This window comes from Syngnathoides biaculeatus, chromosome 2 (assembly GCF_019802595.1).
Source record: "Syngnathoides biaculeatus isolate LvHL_M chromosome 2, ASM1980259v1, whole genome shotgun sequence".
NCBI classification, from domain to species: Eukaryota; Metazoa; Chordata; class Actinopteri; order Syngnathiformes; family Syngnathidae; genus Syngnathoides; species Syngnathoides biaculeatus.
In genome coordinates, this window is record NC_084641.1 from 18,979,051 (window position 1) to 18,999,019 (window position 19,969).

General features: G+C 45.2%; 1 protein-coding gene across 1 annotated transcript; it reads right to left on the reverse strand.

Moving 5' to 3' along the window:
* Positions 1-12,135: 12,135 nt before the first annotated feature.
* Positions 12,136-14,817, reverse strand: LOC133510878 (tubulin alpha-1A chain). The gene is made up of 4 exons (XM_061839328.1): positions 14,664-14,817; positions 13,685-13,907; positions 13,458-13,606; positions 12,136-13,218 (listed from the first exon to the last, which is right to left on the reverse strand). The coding sequence occupies exons 1-4, from the start codon at positions 14,664-14,666 to the stop codon at positions 12,238-12,240; spliced, it is 1,356 nt and encodes a 451-aa protein (XP_061695312.1). The 5' UTR covers positions 14,667-14,817; the 3' UTR covers positions 12,136-12,237.
* Positions 14,818-19,969: the final 5,152 nt, after the last annotated feature.

Genomic DNA, 19,969 nt, shown 5'->3' on the forward strand with positions numbered 1-19,969 from the left:
ATGATAAAGTTGAGTTATCACAACCACTCTTGTGTTACCTAACGTGAATAGTTGAAAAACAGATAACCCTTGATGATTATTATCTGATTCCAAAACTAGTTCACAAATTGATGACGTTAATATGATGAGATGACTAAATATTTTTGTTTCACAGTCATAATGGCCCTCTGGGGGAAACCGGAACAACAACGTGGCCCGCGAGAAAAACGAGTTTCACACCCCTGCTCTAAACTGTCCATAGGTGTGATTGTGAATCGAAATGGCTGTTTTGTATACTCCAGGTGGCCTGTGATTGGCTGGGATTGGCCTGCAACCTTTATAAATATAAGCGCTGAATATTTTTGTAATACATTTGTACAGAAAATGGCCTCCTCTCTAAAAAAGGCCTTGCGTTTATTAAGTACTATGTCCGCACTTGCACTTCAGTAGATAAGCCCCCCCGTGTCTCGGTGGGAGGAAATGGAATTGTTGTTCCACAAAATTGACCATTTTCTATACAGCTCGTTCTCATTTGGAGCTGATTTCATCTCATTTTGAGTGGAAGGCGGCGTACACTGTTGAGTGGTCGCCAGCCAGTCACGGAGAACATACCGGGTGTTAAATGTTTCAAAAGAAATTGGTGCAAGATAAAATGCAAATACGTTGTACTCTAAAGTTAAATATAATCGAACTGTCCTTATCAAATGTAATGTAGTGGATTAAAAAAAGAAAAACTAAAGGTAGTGACAGCTGGGATACGCTCCAGCGCTCCCCCGACCCTTGTGAGGATAAGCGGCTCAGAAAATGGAATGATTTGAACATTTAATTCAGTGATTCTTTCACATGCCACCTTTGTAACATTGGTGGTATGAGCCGATCCATTTTCTTAGCTGCTTATCCTCGTAAGGGTCGTGGGAGTGCTGGAGCATTTCCCAGTCGTCAACGGGCAGGAGGCGGGGTACACTCTGAACTGGTTGCCAGCCAATCGCAGGGCACATGAAGACAGACAACAGTCGCACCCACATATCACACCTATGGACAATTTAGAGTCTTCAGTTAAGAGAATGCGGGACGAAGCTGGACTACCTGGGGAAAAGCCACCCAAGCGCAGTGAGAACATTTAAATTCCATTCTAGAAGCCCTGAGGCCAGATTTGAACCCTTTTTGTAACTACTGCTGGGTGAAAATCAAGAGCGTTCTTCCTCTGACAAGAAATTAGACATATCAATGAGATTCTGTGGTTAAAATTTTGAGGTTCTGACAGCAAACGAGCACTTCAAACAAAAGTTGTTGAAGTTGCGAGGTCCCAAGAAGACTTTTGGACTGACAAGAGGAAACCAAAGTGCTGCCTCAGCTTTTCCGGCAAACCCTCAAGCGCTCTCAACGATCAATGTTGTCCGCTGTCCTCATGTGACGTCAAACCAAAAGCTGTGTTAGATTTACTACAGCTACTTTACACATTTGTCGTGCCAACTTGTGTAGTGGAAGCCGGGTTGATACACAAAAAAAAAAAAAAAAAAAAAAAAAGCAATGATGATGATGTTTGCGTGCCGTTTGTTTTGTGTGTACTTGTGACGTGAGTCCTTCTCCAAAATGTGTACGGATGCAGATTGCATGTTATCAAGCATCTGCCTTTTTCCAAATGGTTTTACAATGTTTGCACGCACGCACGCTTGCGAATGACTTGTTGGAAACCTTAAAATAGTGGCTATTACCTCTTAAATATCCAAGAGACAAATTTCACGTTGGTAAAGTTTAGTTTTACAACATACCGTAATTTCCGCCCTACAAGGCGTGACTCTTTTCACATGCTTTCAACCCTGCAGTTTATGCGGTGATGGGACTAATTAGTGCAATTTTTTCTAACGGCCGCGAGGGGCACTCGAGTGGAAAAGGTAAGGAAATGAGACTGGTGGAATATATGTGCCGAGGAAGTGACTTTTACCGGCCCTGTTAGCGCTGCGCCAGCGTTTGCGCTGTCCTAGCGTGTTGCTGCTGTGATACTGGTGTGTCTCAGTGATATTTACCGGTAAGTTTTATTTTAACCAGTCCTGTTAGCGCTAGCGCAGTGCTAGCTTTAGCACTACGGTCTGTGTAGCGTCTTTGTAAATATCTCATGTTTGAATGCGGGTTTCAATGTGGGCACAACACCCGTTTTGAAACTCATTATACTGCGCAAGTGTTCCTATCTTTATGTCTCGTGGGTTTGGGCGATATCAGCAAAGTCAACACGAGGATTTCAAGGCCCATCTGGAAGGCACCAGATATCCTTGTGCTACGCATCGAGGCTGTTTTATGTGCGTGACGTGGGCGTGCTCGTATGTGTGCGTTTATGAAAAAAAAAAAGGCTTCAAAGACAATAGCAGGAAGTGTCATGGGGTCGATCTCAAAATACAAAAGGCTCACTTTGAAATGTTTTCGCGCACAAGGACAGAGTTTGCTGAGATGTCACTTGGTTAAAATAAAAAATATACATGACAGATGTTTCTGATCAGGTTTGTGACAGCCTCCGTTCCTCTTCCTGCCTTTAAAGGCAGACACATGACAGAACAAATGAAACGTCCACATGGTGTGAAAGCGGAGCACATTGTCCTATGGTACGGCCCCCTCCCCACAATTCATGTCGGAGCAAAATGACTCCAACATGGCAGCTGCGGCGGAGGGGCCGGGCCTTCACGAATGCCGCGAGCTGCACCGTTTGTCCAGGAACGGAGAGGATATTGAGTCACGGGCTCTCGGAAATGCCGAGACGATGGAGCCAGCTGGGATGTAGTGTATTCTTTTTCCAAGAAACACTCAAAAGAGTGGAGGGGAAAGTTTTCGACGATGTTGGGTTTCATAAAATACGGGAGTGGGCAAAAAGATGAGTCCGCTACAAGCAGTGTTGTGTTGCTATTCGGGATGCCTCCACAAAAATGCCTCGCTTTGTAGAAAGAGGAGCAAGGATACACGCAGAACCCGCTTTTTTGGGCCAAGATCACATAAACGTGTCTTATTGGCGCAACATGGAAGATTTCCTTCTCATCAGTTTTTCAATTCAAGAGTGGATATTCGTATTCAATAATTCAATAAGAAATATTTTCTCATTGGAGTTTGTCAAATTGTTACGAAAATAGCTTTTGGCTGGTTATATGGCGAACAAGCACATCTGCCTCACATGTTTGAGGTTCTGGCTTCAAATATCATTTGCAGACTTCCTTGTCTGGGGTTTGCGTGTTCTCCTTATGCTTGGGTGTGTTTTTTGTCTTCTTCCCACATCCCAAAAACATGTGCCTAAGGTTAATGAACAACTCAAACTTGTCCATAATTCTGAATGTGGTTGTTTTTAATATGTGCGTGCTCTGCAGTTAACTCGCCCAAAGTTTGCTGGGATGGGCTCCAGCTCACCCCAGATGCAAATGAAGAGAAACTGTCCAGAAAAGGGATGGATGGATAGATGGATGGATGGATGGATGGATGGATGGATGGATGGATGGATGGATGGATGGATGGATGGATGATGGATGGATGGATGGATGGATGGATGGATGGATGGATAGCTCGTAGCTAATAAGACCCAAAAGTTACCATGACAAGGAATTAGAACACTTGATCCAATGAGTTCTTTCTGTTGAAGTTGGGCAGGAATTGACACTCTGATAAAGGGTTTCATTTTCATTCATTCATACCACTCAACTCTTATCTCTCTCTCATATCGCAAATCAAAATCTTTCGTTAAATTTTTTGACAAGGAAAAATAACACAATTTTGTAAAAATGGAATTACAGTATAAGAAAGTCACTGACGTTGTAGTGGTGCACTCGCCTGACTTTGGTCCCGGCAACCTGGTTTCAGTTCCCACTCAGTGACGGTGTCGATATGTGGCCTGCGAGTGACTGAAAACCAGTTCAGGGTGTACCCCACCCCCTGCCCGTTGACAGCTGGGATAGGCTCCAGCACTCCCCGCGACCCTCGTGAGGATAAGCGGCGAAGAAAATGGATGAATGGATGGATAATTATAAGACAGTTTGCGACAAAGCAGTAATAGAATGCAGTAGTAATGTATCCATCCATCTTCATAGCCGCTTATCCTCACAAGGGCCAGAGCCTATCCCAGCTGTCAACGGGCAGGAGGCAGGGTACACCCTGAATTGGTTGCCAGCCAATCGCAGGACACATGGAGACAAACAGCGGCACTCACAATCACACCGGGGGGCAATTTAGAGTGTCCAAATAATGTTGCGTGTTTTTGGGATGCGCCCGGAGAAAACCCGCGCAGGCACGGAGAGAACATGCAAACTCCACACAGGCGGATCCAGGATTGAACCTGGGACCTCAGAACCATGAGGCCAGCGCTTTCCAGCTGAGCCACCGTGCCGCCAGCAGTAATGTAGTTGCCAAAAAAATAAAGTAACATAAAAACCCTCTAACATACTAAAAAAGCAAAAACTGGGGAACAAATAGAACTACCAAACAGGTAGGAAAAAAATAACCAAAAACTAGCAAAGAACCACAATGGAACGAGGGAGCAAGTAGGCTCACCAGGAAGATGCCAAAACTCAGTAGGACCAAAAAAAAACAAGTAAATCCTACAGGGCGAAGTACGGAGTAAAACTGGAACGCAGGACAGGATAGGATGCAAATTACTCAGGGAACAAAAAGGGAAAGGAAAGGAAATAGTCCAGATCAAAGCGCTCAAGACTGAAAGGCGATCGCAGGAAGACTTTTTTCACTTAACTGGAGGCCCAGAAGCTCACTTGTAACTCAAGTCATTGCTCACAAGTCAAGCCCCCCCCCCCCCAAAAAAAAAAAACATTGGTTCATGTCTTGAAAAACTTGTCAGTCCGATCACACAAAAGTCTGTTTTCCATAATACTGTACTTCCCCATTAAGACTAAAAAAAATCTAAACAAAACTTGTTATTGCCTTTTAAAATTGACACCGCTTGTTTTTACACTGGTATAACAGTTAAGAACGGTAACATTACATAACAAGCATTACATAACGAGTATGACGATGATGCAAGTTTGGCCCCGGAAAATATCATTTCTAATATTTATTTTTTTTTTTCCTTTTCAAACATTGTTTGGACATCGGGGAAAAAATCTGAAGTTGACCTCAGAGGTTTTTCTCTTCAAATTTTCAAATCCAAAGGTGGCCGAGGACTTCGGCGCAGTCGTCAGATCCTCAGGAAAGGTGCATGGTTTCGTGTACTCCACTTTGGACTAAGATCAAGAGCGCCGTCAGAAGTTTTTGAGCGGGGTGGCTGAAGGGATTTGATGACGGGCGGCTGTGGGGGGGCGTCACCTCTGGCCACTCCCACGTGGCGCCCCTGACTGCGAGATAAATTTTGAATTTGAAAGAAGTCCGCAAAGCAGCAGCTTCACCGATGACGAGACAGAAGATTGAATTCCTTCAGCACGCTCGAGTGTGGCCGTCATCATCCCTTTTGCAGCTGAGTGGCAGCTGCGGTTGTAATATTGGGCATTTTCTTTTCCAGAATGCCACAAGTATCTTCCAAAGCTTCACGTTGCTTCACCCTCTTGGAGATAGACAAGCCCCCCCCCCCCCCCCCAGCTCATAGCAGTCCAGGAAACTTTGAGACAATATCGAGCGTATGTGGAAAACAAGGAAGCAATGAGGAGAAATGTGAAGATGAAAAAAAAAAAAGAAGAAAGGGGTGTACAGAGGAGAGCCAACATATCTGAGTCAGCGATGGCGCCTCTCCCGGCCGGGCCTGGAGGAGACACAAAAACAAAAACAGTCCGTTGGATGCCTGCGAGGACACGCTGGAGTTTCCCGGACGTGTTCCGCTCTGCCTTCAAGTGTTCCCGATGCTTCCTGGTGCTTTTTCCTGTGGATTTCGGAGAACATTCTCTGCCCGCTTTGTCTTGGCTCGTAAGAAATTTCGGGCGGGAATAAACGCAAGCGTGTGGATGTGATTGTTTGCTGTCAGTGGTGAGGAGAAACAAAGTACTCTACTTAATTATGTTCACTCAAATACATATGCCTCTACTGTGTCCCTTTGGTTAAATCTATTTTTTTTCCAAAACAGAATTTATTGGTTATGTGGGTTGTTTTCACGTGACGTCACCCGTTGTGCTGCCTCGAACGGCGGCCATTTTTTATCCCTGAGCTCCGTTGCTCATACATGCGCAAGGTGGACGACATTATGTTTCTAACTGCAATTATTGAAGATGTGACCGACAGCACATGAAGCTCAGACTGACTATTAGGCTACCTGGCATACGCACATCACAGGACTCGGGGCTGCGTCACATAGGCACAGTATTGTGCCCTCGATCTTTTACGCTATGTGACAAAAATCACGAAGGAGGAGCAGTGGGATCGGACATTTGTCTGCTCAAGACAGTTCGTAAATGGTTAATTCAGTCTTATTTTTTATAGTTAGGTTGTTGTAGCTAACCCAAATAACTGCAGTGTGTGGTGAGCTCTGTAACGTCCGTGTGCACCATACCTCGTTGATATAAAAGCATATTCCACCGCCTTTCATTTTCCGTGTTAGCATAGTGCTAACAATAAATATATGGGCACTTACCTGTATGCTAAGACAGAAAACGAAAGGTGGTGGAATGTTATTTTTTTAATATTGTGGCAAACTCCATTTATACCTCTATATTAGTTCACCACAAGGAAGGCAAAATGTTTATTTGTTTAAAATTTGATGATAATGGCACAAAGACTAAAGAATAAACAAATCCAGTATTTCACAAAATTCTCAAATCTTTCAAGTGACTAACAAAAAAGGATCTTAACTGTCATGTTGGCCTTCTGAAAAGAGTATCGATTAAGCTTGTTAGCTTAGCTCGGCGACATATCAGCACGATGGAGTTCGAAGCCGGGCAGCGGGGGATAGCAGTGTCGGGCAATCGTCCACAAAGCCAAGTCTCCGTGAAGCACGGAGCCGCAGAACATCTAAAGTCTTTCGTCAGAAGCGTTAGACGGTGTCCCCGCTTACACAGCAGGACTTGTGTACCGGATCGCGAGGTTTAGAAGAGCGTGCCAACTAGTAACTCTGGAAAAAGCTTCAGCGAATTGGCAAGAATTGTCGAAGAAAAGTCAGAAGAAGGTTCTCTGATGGTTAGCAAGTCCTCTCTTGTGTACTTGAGTCCCGAGATGCCCGTGAAACCCAAAAGCACAAACAGTAACGGAGACCATTACGGAGTCTACAACACTGGTACGCGTTAAGTAGGGAGGTTAAATGGCAGCACGCAGTGGTGTATGGGTAAAATGTGACGTCAGTGAAAACCAGCCATCGAGATTTCCAAGTCACTGACTCAGTTCCCTCTCAGTGACGAATGTGAGTGTGAATGTTAGATTGCCTTTGTGCCCTGAGATGGGCTGAGAATCAGTCCAGTATGTAAACCACCTTAGTTCCAAACTGGTTAGCACCTCCGCCTCACAGTTTAAAGGTCATGAATTCAAATGCGTGCTCTCGATGAGGTTTGCATCTTCTCTCAGTGCCCGCTTGGGTTTTCTCCAGGTACTCCAGTCCCCTGCTACATACTAAACACATGGATGGTTGGGTGAAATAAAGACTTAAAATTTCCCTGTGGATGGGTGTGAATGGTTGTGAGTTCACACGCACGCTGTGATTGGGCGGCGACCAGTTCCGGGTGCACCCCATCTGTGGCCCAAAAGTCAGTCGGGAATAGCTCTAGCGCACCTGCGACACTCGTGAGAACACGCGGAAAAGAGAATGAATAAATTTGGTTCGAAATCATTTGCTGTAGACTACTGTGTCAAATCTGTGACATCACGTTCAGGAGGGTCACCGGTGCCCTCTGCAGGTTGTCCTTGACATTCTCTTTTTTTTACTGAGGCAGAGTTTTTCTTCACCTTGGTCATCGGGTTACTGAACCCTGCAAATTTCATACGTGCATTCAAAGCACGTTATGACATGTGTCCAATTCAGAACATGCGTACAGGTATATGCCACTGATCCTCACTTGGGTCGTGGTTGTCCCTATCCCACCTAACTCTGGCCAGTCAATCTTAGGGCATGTATAAACAATCAACCAATCGCACTCACTTTCACCCCCTACAAGCAATTTACAATTTTCAATTAACCTACGATGCACTTTTTGGGAATTTGATTTGATCCCAAGTTTTGATAACCAGATATCAAGGAGCGGGATACCCAAATATGGACTGAAGATTCCAGAATCAAGATGGCAGACAACACCGAAAGGTGTTTGAGAGCGACCAGGCCAAGATCCTGTTTGACTTCCGGATTCAGACTGCCAAACTGGTGATGGCCAACCTGCCTGATATTGTGGCGATAGACGGAGCGATCCTGACTGATGGATCATCTAAAAAAAAAAAGAACTGAAGGAAGAACTAGAAAAAATGTGGTTGCACCGCGTTTTTAGTGTTCTGCGAGGCGCGCAAGTGGTGGAGCGGCCTTGTAGGGCTTGCGGCCTCAGTGCCGCCCGGTGTGGGCATCGCACGACAGAGGAATGTGCGAGTGGGGGTCTCTCAATAAAGGGGGACATTCTTGTCACTCACACAGAAAAGTCATTGTCCTGCATGTGACGTGCGACAAAAAGAAGCACCAGAGAGAAACAAAAGCCTATTGTTCGGCATGCGCCCTCTTCGAGGTGTCCGACGTCAAGACGGAGGCTACGTTTACGGTGGTTCCGCGTCACTTTGCAATCTTGAACGCTGAATGGTGTTCAAATGAGCAGCTCACAAATAAACATCTAAGATTAACCCAGATGAACAGATTTAGTTGATTTGATTTATTGAACACTTAACAGGGAGCTATGAAATACAAACAACGCAGAAAATACGTAAACAAAACCAAAAAAATCATAACAATGCTGGGAAACAATAAACAAATAGAAACAAAAGGCAAAAAGAAACTCAGGATGCAATAGAAACAATAGCAGGGACTTCTGGGAACAAAACTGTTCTCCCAGTGCCTGCGTGGCTTTCCTCCGGGCACTCCGGTTTCATCCCACATCCCAAAAACATGGACATTCGACGACTCTAAACTGTGCATCCATGTGATTGCAAATTGTTGTTTGCTTCTATGTGCCCTGTGATTGGCTGGCATCCAGTTTAGGGTGTAACCCACCTCTGCCTGAAGATAGCTGGGATGGGCTCCTGCACACCCGCGACCCACGTGAGGAGAAGCAGAACAGAGAATGGATGGATGAAACACAAATGCAGTTTCAAGTCAACGCGCTTGCACAGTCGTGTCGCTCTACTGGCCTCTAGTGCTGTTTGCTAGCTAAGTTACTTGTGCTTGCTGCTGGTGGAGCTAACACACCTTAAAACCTACAAAAACAGTTCTTGTTTTTCTGATCGCAACCAAGCAATTGCTCGCACCTCTGTGATGATATTTACAGTGAAGAAAATAAGTATTTGAACACCCTGCGATATTACAAGTTCATGCAATTATGGCATTTCCCCCCCAGTCAAATGCTTTACACTGGATTCCAAATTATGATGCAAACGATCTTTTTCTTTAACTTACCTCAATAGTTGACAAAAATGACAGTTGCCATAAACCATCACAATATCATTTCAAACCTCCCAATGATTGTTTTTTTTTTTTTTTTTTGTTAAATATTCATCGTCGGTGCATGTCCACTGTGAGAGAGATAATCTACAAAGAAAATCCAGAAATCACAATCCATGATTTTTTTTAACAATTTATTTGTGTGATACAGCTGCAAATACGTATTTGAACACCTGAGAAAACCAATGTTAATATTTGTTACGGTAGCCTTTGTTTGCAATTACAGAGGCCAAACTTTTCCTGTAGTTGTTCACCAGGTTTGCACACACTGCAGGAGGGATTTTGGCCCACTCCTCCACGCAAAACTTCTCTAGATCAGACAGGTTTCTGGACTGTCTGCCTCGACTGACTGTCGAAATAAGGAGTTTCAGCTCCCTCCAAAGATTTTCCATTGGGTTTGGAGACTGGCTTGATATGCTTCTTATGGAGCCACTCCTTGGTTTTCATGGCTGTGTGTGTGCTTCAGGTCATTGTCATGTTGAAAGACCCAGCCACGACCCATCTTCAATGCTCTGACTGAAGGAAAGAGGTTCCCCAAAATTTCATAATACTTGGCCGCGGTCATCCTCTCCCATCTGCAGAAAAAACACCCCCATGCTTCACAGTAGGGATGTTATTCTTGGAATGGAACTCATCATTCGTCTTCCTCCAAACACGGTTTGCGGAATGATGACAAAAAAATTCCATTTTGGTCTCATCTGACCACGAAACTTTCTCCCATGACTCCTCTGTATCATCCAAATGGTCATTGGCAAACTTAAGACGGGCCTTGACATGTGCTGGTTTAAGCAGGGGAACCCTCCGTGCCATGCATGATTTCAAACCATGACCTCTTAGTGTATTACCAAGAGTCACTTTGGAAACGGTGGTCCCAGCTCTTTTCAGGTCATTGACCAAGTCCTGTCGTGTAGTCCTGGGCTGATTCCTCACCTTTCTGAGGATAATTGAGACCCCACGAGGTGATATATTGTGTGGGGCTCCACCCTGATTGAGATTGACCGTCACGTTTAGCTTTTTTTTCTACTGATTGCTCCAACAGTGGACCTTTTTTCACCAAGCTGCTTGGCAATTTCTCCGTAGCCCTTTCCAGCCCTGTGGAGTTGTACAATTTTGTCTCTGGTGTCTTTGGACAGCTCTTTGGTCTTGGCCATGTTACAAGTTCGGGTCTTATTGATTGTATGGGGTGGACAGGTGTCTTTATGCAGCTAACAACCTCACACAGGTGCATCCGATTCCGGATTATACATGGAGTGGAGGTGGACTTTGAAAGGGGGACTAACAGGTCTTTGAGGGTCAGACTTCTAGCTGATAGGTGTTCACATACTTTTTTTTTAACTGTATCACACAAATCGTTAAAAAAAAAATCATACATTGTGATTTCTGGATTTTTCATTTTAGATGATCTCTCTCACAGTGGACATGCATCGACGATCAATATTTAAGACCCCTCCATGATTTCTAAGTGGAAGAAATTGCAATATAGCAGGGTGTTCAAATACTTATTTTCTTCACTGTAAATATCCTCACAGAGGAGACCTAGATTGACTTTTCACTGCTTTCCACTAGTTGAGTGCATCATATTATTTATTCACAGCCTTTACAGTGACATGGGAGCCTAATGGTAAGCAAGCCTGCCTCAAAGTTGCAAGGTTCGGGGCCTGACTCGTGGCTCAGGTCTCCCTTTGTTGAAATTTGCAGTCATGATTACAAAAGGTAAATTTCTGTTCACAAACTGCACTGCATATCACCAAAATAACAGCATACAGACAGAAAAGCATGGTGATGGTGGCAACGTCATGCATTGCACGACTTCCTCTGGAACCTGGGACTATGGAATGCTGGAGGGAGTTATGAACAGTTTCAAATACCAGTCAGCAGAAGCGCAACATCCTCAAGCTTCTGCTAGAAAGGAAAGAAAAAGTGCCAGGAAATAAACGTGAACATCTGAGATTTATTTTGGGTTACTCTGAGAAACTTGAAAGGCAAATGCTGATTCCCATTTAAGTAGAGTTTGATCAAGCATCAGTCACATCCCATGGCAGCATAAGAGGGTGTCCCCTGTACATTTGTATTTTACATTTACACCTTTTGTTCTGTACAGACATTGTTACTATTGTTGTGGCCAATCTTTGCTCACCTTGCCATAGATCTTAACTTTTGCTGATGCGTGTTCATTACCGTTTCATTTGATTACTTTTTAAATTTTCATGCATGTCTTGAATACATCTCATCTTTAAAGATGAGTGAATAAAGATCACATCAATTCCCAATACAATCAAGATTAAGAGTTTGAATGGCCCCTGCTCCTAGAACAAGGGTCCTTTTATGGAAGTAATTGTGTGCCACTAATATTTGAATCATAACATTTTCAGTGGCATTTTTAATTCAAATCCTAGTGGCACCTATTTACTTCCATACCCTATCCTCAGATAAATGTTTCTAAAAGGAGAAATTGAAAAAGGCCCCATTGACTTGGAATAAGTCAAAACTCTGTTCTCATAACCACCACGAGGTGGCGAAATAGACTTTAAAAAGTGAACAGACGAGCGTAATTTCGTCATATGGAGCCGATGTGGCATTTCATAAAGCAGTAGGAGTGCATTTGCGGGTATAAATTAAAAACTCAAAAATACTTAAGATGCCATATTTTATTCAAACTTGACATACAAGTCACTTTCAACTGACTCACAAAATTGGAATGCTTTAGAGAACATTTCCTCTAATCAAGTGCCTTAATATTCTTCTCCTTCCTCCTCTCCTTCACCTTCAATGGAGTCGACGCCAACCTCCTCGTAATCCTTCTCCAGAGCCGCCATGTCTTCTCTGGCCTCGGAGAACTCTCCCTCCTCCATGCCCTCCCCCACGTACCAGTGCACGAAGGCGCGCTTGGCGTACATCAGGTCAAACTTGTGGTCGAGACGGGCCCAGGCTTCTGCGATGGCGGTGGTGTTGCTCAGCATGCACACGGCCCTCTGGACCTTGGCCAGGTCCCCGCCTGGAACCACGGTGGGAGGCTGGTAGTTGATGCCCACCTTGAAACCAGTGGGGCACCAGTCTACAAACTGGATGGTACGCTTGGTTTTGATGGCGGCGATGGCAGCGTTGACATCTTTGGGCACTACGTCGCCACGGTACAGGAGACAGCACGCCATGTACTTGCCGTGGCGAGGATCACATTTGACCATCTGGTTGGCGGGCTCAAAGCAGGCATTGGTGATTTCTGCCACCGAGAGCTGCTCGTGGTACGCCTTCTCGGCGGAGATGACCGGGGCGTAGGTGGCCAAGGGGAAGTGGATACGGGGGTAGGGCACCAAGTTGGTCTGGAACTCTGTCAGATCAACATTGAGGGCACCATCGAAGCGAAGGGAAGCAGTAATGGACGATACGATCTGACCAATCAGCCTGTTCAAGTTGGTGTAAGTCGGACGCTCGATGTCGAGGTTCCTGCGGCAGATGTCGTAGATGGCCTCGTTGTCGACCATGAAGGCGCAGTCGGAGTGCTCGAGGGTGGTGTGAGTGGTCAGGATGGAGTTGTAGGGCTCCACCACAGCGGTGGACACCTGGGGAGCCGGGTAGATGGAGAACTCCAGCTTGGACTTCTTGCCGTAATCTACGGACAGGCGCTCCATCAGCAGGGAGGTAAAACCTGAGCCGGTACCACCTCCGAAGCTGTGGAACACCAAGAAGCCCTGGAGGCCAGTGCACTGGTCGGCCTAGGGAAACAAAAGACGAGCGACGTGTTATTGTGGCACTCTGGATTCCTTACGCCATCCAAAAGCACGTATGCTAGCTTCTTCGAATTAGTCAATCATGTGAGTCTTCAGTCTGCGATTGACAGGTGTTTGGTATACAAACAACGTCAGCTGGGACAGATTCTAGCTCACCCAAGACCGTGTTTAGAAAAATTGGTAAAGAAAGGACAATCACGTTAACCCTTTGTGAGGTTACGCACCAGTTTGCGGATCCTGTCCAGCACCAGGTCAATGATCTCCTTGCCGATTGTGTAGTGTCCCCGGGCGTAGTTGTTGGCGGCGTCCTCCTTGCCGGTGATCAGCTGCTCGGGGTGGAAGAGCTGCCGGTAGGTCCCAGTGCGCACCTCATCTGAGGAGATTCAGTATAAATGAGTTACATATTGTGGATCCATCCAGAAACTGATTTCTACAAGGGTGACGGGTTTACCGATGACAGTGGGCTCCAGATCCACAAAGACAGCCCTGGGGACGTGTTTGCCAGCTCCAGTCTCGCTAAAGAAGGTGTTGAAGGAATCATCTCCACCCCCGATTGTCTTGTCGCTGGGCATCTGTCCGTCCGGCTGGATGCCGTGCTCCAGGCAGTACAGCTCCCAGCATGCATTGCCGATCTGGACTCCAGCTTGACCAACGTGGATGGAGATACACTCACGCTGTGTGTGTGTGTTGGGGGGGGGGGGGTTTAAAATTGAGACTTACTAATCCTTAAGATAATCAACAACTGGATCATTGTAATTCTTAGAATAAACTAAGACAACTTTTTAGGGCCAGTCTAGCATGGAGTAAATTTGTGCCCTTGCCACTTTTAAGAATTAATGGCTGACATTACAAAAACTCCACGAGAGCTCCTATGGTGTTGGGTGATGGGTGTCAAGTTACTGCCAGGCATTTTTTAAAGGCCCCGCCGCATGGCGACAACGCCTTGCCTCAGCACCCGCCCCATCACAAACCACCAGCCCCCACCGTCCTCCGTCTCCTCCTCCCCCTCCTCCCGGGATTGGGTGTCTCTGGGCGGGTGTCATGCAGTGTGCTCATCTTTTCCCATCCAAACTCTTTAAACGGAGGGGGACGTAGAAGTGTATTCTGTTCGGATTCATCGGACCTTGTAGAAAATGGCCGGTCCGTCTCTCAGAAGTCTAAAGTGCCGCGTGAGCAATCATATGAGTCAGTGCGCTTGCTACGTGTGCACCCAGTTGTCATTTTGGAGCCCAAACATCTTATATCGTGGGAACCGGCCATTAGCAATTGTCTCAGTAAACAAACGTTTTAAATATTAGAAAGGAATTGGGACCCCCCCCATCTATTAGCGGGGGGCTGCTCCCATCCGAGACCGATGGGTCGCCAACGCGTCAACTAGTCAGCAAAACAGGAGGAAGTCTTTTTTTTTTTTTTTCCTTAGGATTTCTTACCATTTTGCTGCACTTGGGCGGCCAAAGGAGGAGGTTACAAGAAAGTCCGTTGAGTGATGTCTTGCAATTCGACTATAACGCGGTCGATGTAAGACGTTATGGCGTTCGCGGGGACTCTCGCGGTATTTATATGAGCGCTCCCTTGCGCCGCAGCCTGCTGGGCTCCCATTGGCTGATCGCAGGTGCGGTGAATTTGAGTACTTTCATCTTATTGGCCAGTCGCCTGCCCTTCAAACACACGCAGCTTTCTATTCGCTGGCCTAAAACGCGGTCACGCAAGCGCCACCCTGGCCCCACCCGGCATTGTGCAGCAAGCGTAGTTTAACTGAGAGGAAAATGCTGCGTAATTTCAGCGTGATGTTTCCAGTCAGCCAGGCCCTGACAGTTAGTTGGAAGCACGGCGGTGAAGAATCTCAGATGAGGCAAACGTCATGAAAAACGTTTGGCCATTGATTCCATCCATATCACTACAGTAGTAAACTAGTTGAACAACCAGGGCGCACCAATAGAACGATTGCGTCCTACTTGTGATTTTCAACTTGTCACCACAACGAGTCACTCGGACGATATATTCGGCGCAGTTGTTTGGGCAAATGCCTTTCCTGATGCAACCCGCGCATTTTGCATCCGGGCTTGGGACCGGCAAAGATTGGTTCCTGGTGGTCCACCAATGTTTAAACGATTCTATGGACAGTGACGACCAGACTAGTTCGACTAACCCCAACTTGTAGCCATGTGTCACACACTAACTGCCTCCCTATCGAATTTATCGTGTAAATGCACAAATGGCTTTCAGGAATATCATTTATTCATTTCTTCATATCTAGCTCTAACCGTGCCCTCTCCAGGTTGGGGATGAGATCTTTCCACAAGTGGAGGAGTTCAAGTATCTAGGGGTCTTGTTCACGAGTGAGGGAAGAATGAAGCATGAGATCGACAGACGGATCGGTGCAGGGCCTGCAGTGATGCGGACTTTGTATCGCTCCGTAGTGTTAAAGAGGGAGCTCAGTCTTAAGGCGAAGCTCTCAATTTACCAGTCGATCTACGTTCCTGCCCTCACCTATGGTCATGAGCTGTGGATCGTGACCGAAAGAATAAGATCCCGGATACAAGCGGCCAAAATGAGTTTCATCCGCAGGGTGTTTGGACTCTCCTTTCGAGATAGGGTGAGAGGGTTGATCATCCGGGAGGGCCTCAGTCTCGAACCGCTACACCTCCCCATTGATAGGAGCCAGATGAGGTGGCTGTGGCATCTGATACGGATGGACGCCTTCCCGGTGAGGTGTTCCGGGTATGTCCCACCGGAAAGAGACCCTGAGGACGACCCAAGACATGCTGGAGAGACTATGTCTCTCGGCTGGCTAGGGAATGCCTCGGGATCCCTTCAGAAGAGCTAGAAGAAGTGGCTGGGGAAAGGGAAGTCTGGGTATCCCTGCTGAAGCTACTTCCCCCGCGACCCGACCCGGAAAAGCGGTAGATAATGGATGGATGGATGGATGGATGGATGGATGGATGGATATCTAGCTCAAGGTCCGTGTAGTAGTTAGCACTTTGTCCTAACTAGTAAGAGAATCCAGCACACTAGCAGAACAACAAGGGTGCCCCAGTAGAGCAACTGTATCTTACTAGTAAGAGTTGTTACACTACTAGTGGCACTTTTGGCCAACTAGTACACAAGCTGTACTATGTGACTACTGTGCTGAACCAGTACCATTACTAAACCCAGGTCGTAGGCGTGTGGCACGTACTAGTAATCTCCTTATCAAAAATATTGAGCTTATGGTCTACATTATAGTACACTCCGTTTTGAATTAATAACGCAGTCCAGTGCACAAGTAGAAGAATTGCCTAACTTGTAGCAATTTTGGACTCCTTGTGCCACTTTTGGCCTACTAGTACACAACTAACCCTTGCTAGTAAATGACAGTGTGCACTAGTGACATTACTAGGTACTAGTAGTAGACCTTATCAAGTATTTCTAATAAATGGTCAAATGGCTTGAGGGAACGTTATCCTTGATAGACAGTAAGTAATATGACAAAGCCGGGCACTTTTTGTTCTTTTTATTTGAATTTTGTAACTAATTTTATATGCACGGAATGAAATTCACACGTAGACAACATTGCTGATACATATCTAGTCCCGTATAAAATACATATGCTTGACTTAATATTGTCATTAGGCTATCCGTCATCTGATCCTGGGCTAGATAAAGATTTTTTTTTCCACTACCAACCATTTGAACTGGCCTCACTCAGCAAAAAAAAAAAAAAAAAAAAAAAGCCCATCAGTTTAAATGTTATTCCCTTTTTCGGTTTGTCAAGTAAACAACATATGTTTGCGGTGCCAGACTGATTTTGTGGCCAATCTTTGTTTCCAAAGGGTTTAGCTGACAAATGAGGTCATCCTGTCCAGTCATGTACAGGCACAGATGGCCCAACTCCCCCATCCTCCTCCCAAGATTGAACCGTTGCTAAGGGGATGAATAGCACTGTTGCCTGGATACAACCCCAGTATCTGCATAAGACCGCCTTTATCTGGTCGTCACATGACCCATCTTAAATAGCAGCAACCCAGCGGCAGCTGCCCTGCAGTCCGAGGCTGCTTCCTGCTCCCTCGCCAAAATGGTTGCACTTGTTCACTTGTTGTTGTACGTATAACAGGGCATAGTCACGCATCGGCAAATCATGGGGTTGAACACCTCGGTTGCTAACAACAAAAGAAAAGAAAGTTGCCCAAAGGTCCTGCCCTTGAATGTGATGCAGCTTAAAATAGACATTAAATGGCTAAATTAGCTCACTTGGCGCCCTCCTCTCGGTTTTCCCTACATCAGATGACTCGCTTTGCTAAATTATTTGCTCTTGTTTTATCTGAAGTCTTAAAAATGTGGTGTTGATTTAGCAAACCTAATGACCTAATCCAGTCTAAGGGTGACCTCTGCAAAGGCTGAACTGTTAACAAAAGTGAAAATAAAGCAGACTTCCTGGTTCATGCTTGACAACAAACCCACAGAAGGTGCTGTTGGGATTCTGTGACGTGGATGCCTCCATTAATGCACTCATAAGCGACTCAAAAAAAAAAGTTCTTGTATTTGCACTTTTTTTCTTCCAAATTTGGCAGCATCATGCTTTGGGGGTTGCTTTTCGTCAGATAGAACTGGGGCCTTGGGGGACAGGAGCTGTTTCAAACATGAGTTCCTGATAGCACGAAACTTTCGGGCTTTTGATGAAAAACAAAAACGTTACAAACAACCCGACTAGAACATTTATAAAGTCTTTGGCACCTTAAATAGCGGCAGGGATTGAACGACTCAAATTTCACGTGAGTTTGAATGTGATTATCGTGTTATTTGTGAGTGTAAGTGTAAGTGTACCCACTCGTACCACCACATTTCCTCAATTTTCAGTTCAGCTCACTTCCATTTCCGTTGTCGCTCGTCAATTTAATTGTAGACGTTATCTGTCACATTCAAGGTGGAAAGAGTTTGAAATGATTTATCTTAGTCTCGTTTGTTATGTTACAAAAATCTACTGTATTACAGAGAATGGTCTTTGTATACAAATGGCAATTGAAAGTACACTTGCCCAGACTACAGCTCATAGGTACAACTGAAAACATGTCACAATACTGTTTTTCTAATACTCGTACGCAACACTGCAAGCCCAAAATACTCGTAATTTTTCTGCTGTGGCGAACTGCTGTGCGAATATCGTTGTGCTGCGCTCAATGGAAAACACGCTCTGTCATTGGGGAAGGGTGTCGTGTTCTCGCTGCCAGACGCACCGCAGTCACTTTGCTGCCAGGAGAGGACCACTCCCATCTTTTCAGCATTCTACTCTCGGAGTGCAGCTGCTTCGACCCTCCCTTCGCCACAGCTGCTGACTTGGAAGAGGAGGAGGAAGAAAAAGGAGAGAATGTTCTCCAGAGGCTTCACTTCCTGTCTGTCTGTCTGTCTGTCGTCTGTTTGTCAAACAAAGCATTCACCCATCCATCCATCCATGCATCAGTCCACCCATCCATCTATCCACAGATCCATCTGTCCATCCATCTGCCTAGCTACTCTTCCTTGCAAAAACTCTCAAGAGCGTTCTGCCAACCGAGCTGCTACCTCGGCCTCCGACCTGCAAAACAAGACCAGTGGCGTGAAACAAAACCGGGCGCCGCATTTCATTGCTTTGCACATCACAACAACCCGCAGTATCCATTTTTGTTTTTTTTTTTGGTTCGCGTAGAGGTTAGAAAGGGAGGAAACGCCCCAAAACCACAGAGCGATTGAGTGACGCGGAGGTCATGTGATCGGCCCACAGGATGACATCACTGCAGAGAAAGAGGACACAAAATGAGGGAGGAGAGGAGGACAGGCGGCCATCGTGGCGAACCTGTGCAGCCTTGGGAGCTGCAAATAAGGTCATCGCGTACAGTGCATCCCATACATTCAGTACTGCATGTGCAAAGGTGACAGTAATGCTACCTATTGTCACCGTTTTCCATGCACACAACGCGCAAGCAATGAATTATTCTTTTTACCACTCAAATTTGAAAAATTATTTATTACTAGAAATATTGACAAGAATTCACATTGTCATAGAATATAATAAAATATAAAACAAACTAAACGTACCCAAGTAATTCTCAACCCTTGATAGATGTGTATGTGTATATACTGTACATGTAAATATGTACAATACAGTACAGAAAGGATCAATGAAATTTTTATTTTATTTTACATTTCTATTATAGTGCCACAAGTATTCAGACCTTTACTTTTTTTTGCACATTATGCTATATTACACTTATTCAACAACTGATTTAAGTCGTTTTTCTTTTGAAAGATTTACATAAAATAGCTCCTGACAAAGTAAATCATTTTTTGTCCCTTATATCCAGTGTGCGTGCGTGATAGATAGATAGATAGATAGATAGATAGATAGATAGATAGATAGATAGATAGATAGATAGATAGATAGATAGATAGATAGATAGATAGATAGATAGATAGATAGATAGATAGATAGATAGATAGATAGATAGATAGATATTAACTTTTAAAGACAGTCAATAAGAAAAAAACTAAATCGGTTGATGAAAGGATAGTAAGGCAACCCGAACCCTAACAAAGGGTCGATAAAATCCATCTGCACCATGCGGCTTTCTATTGATTGCTCAATGCCACGCCTAAAGAACTGCATGCACGGGAGGCTTCTTCATTTCTCTGCACAATAACAACCGGGAACCAAAAGTCTGGTCGTGGACAATGAAGCACGATTGCATGCAAGTCGCAAAAAAGCTGAAAACAATCGCTACAT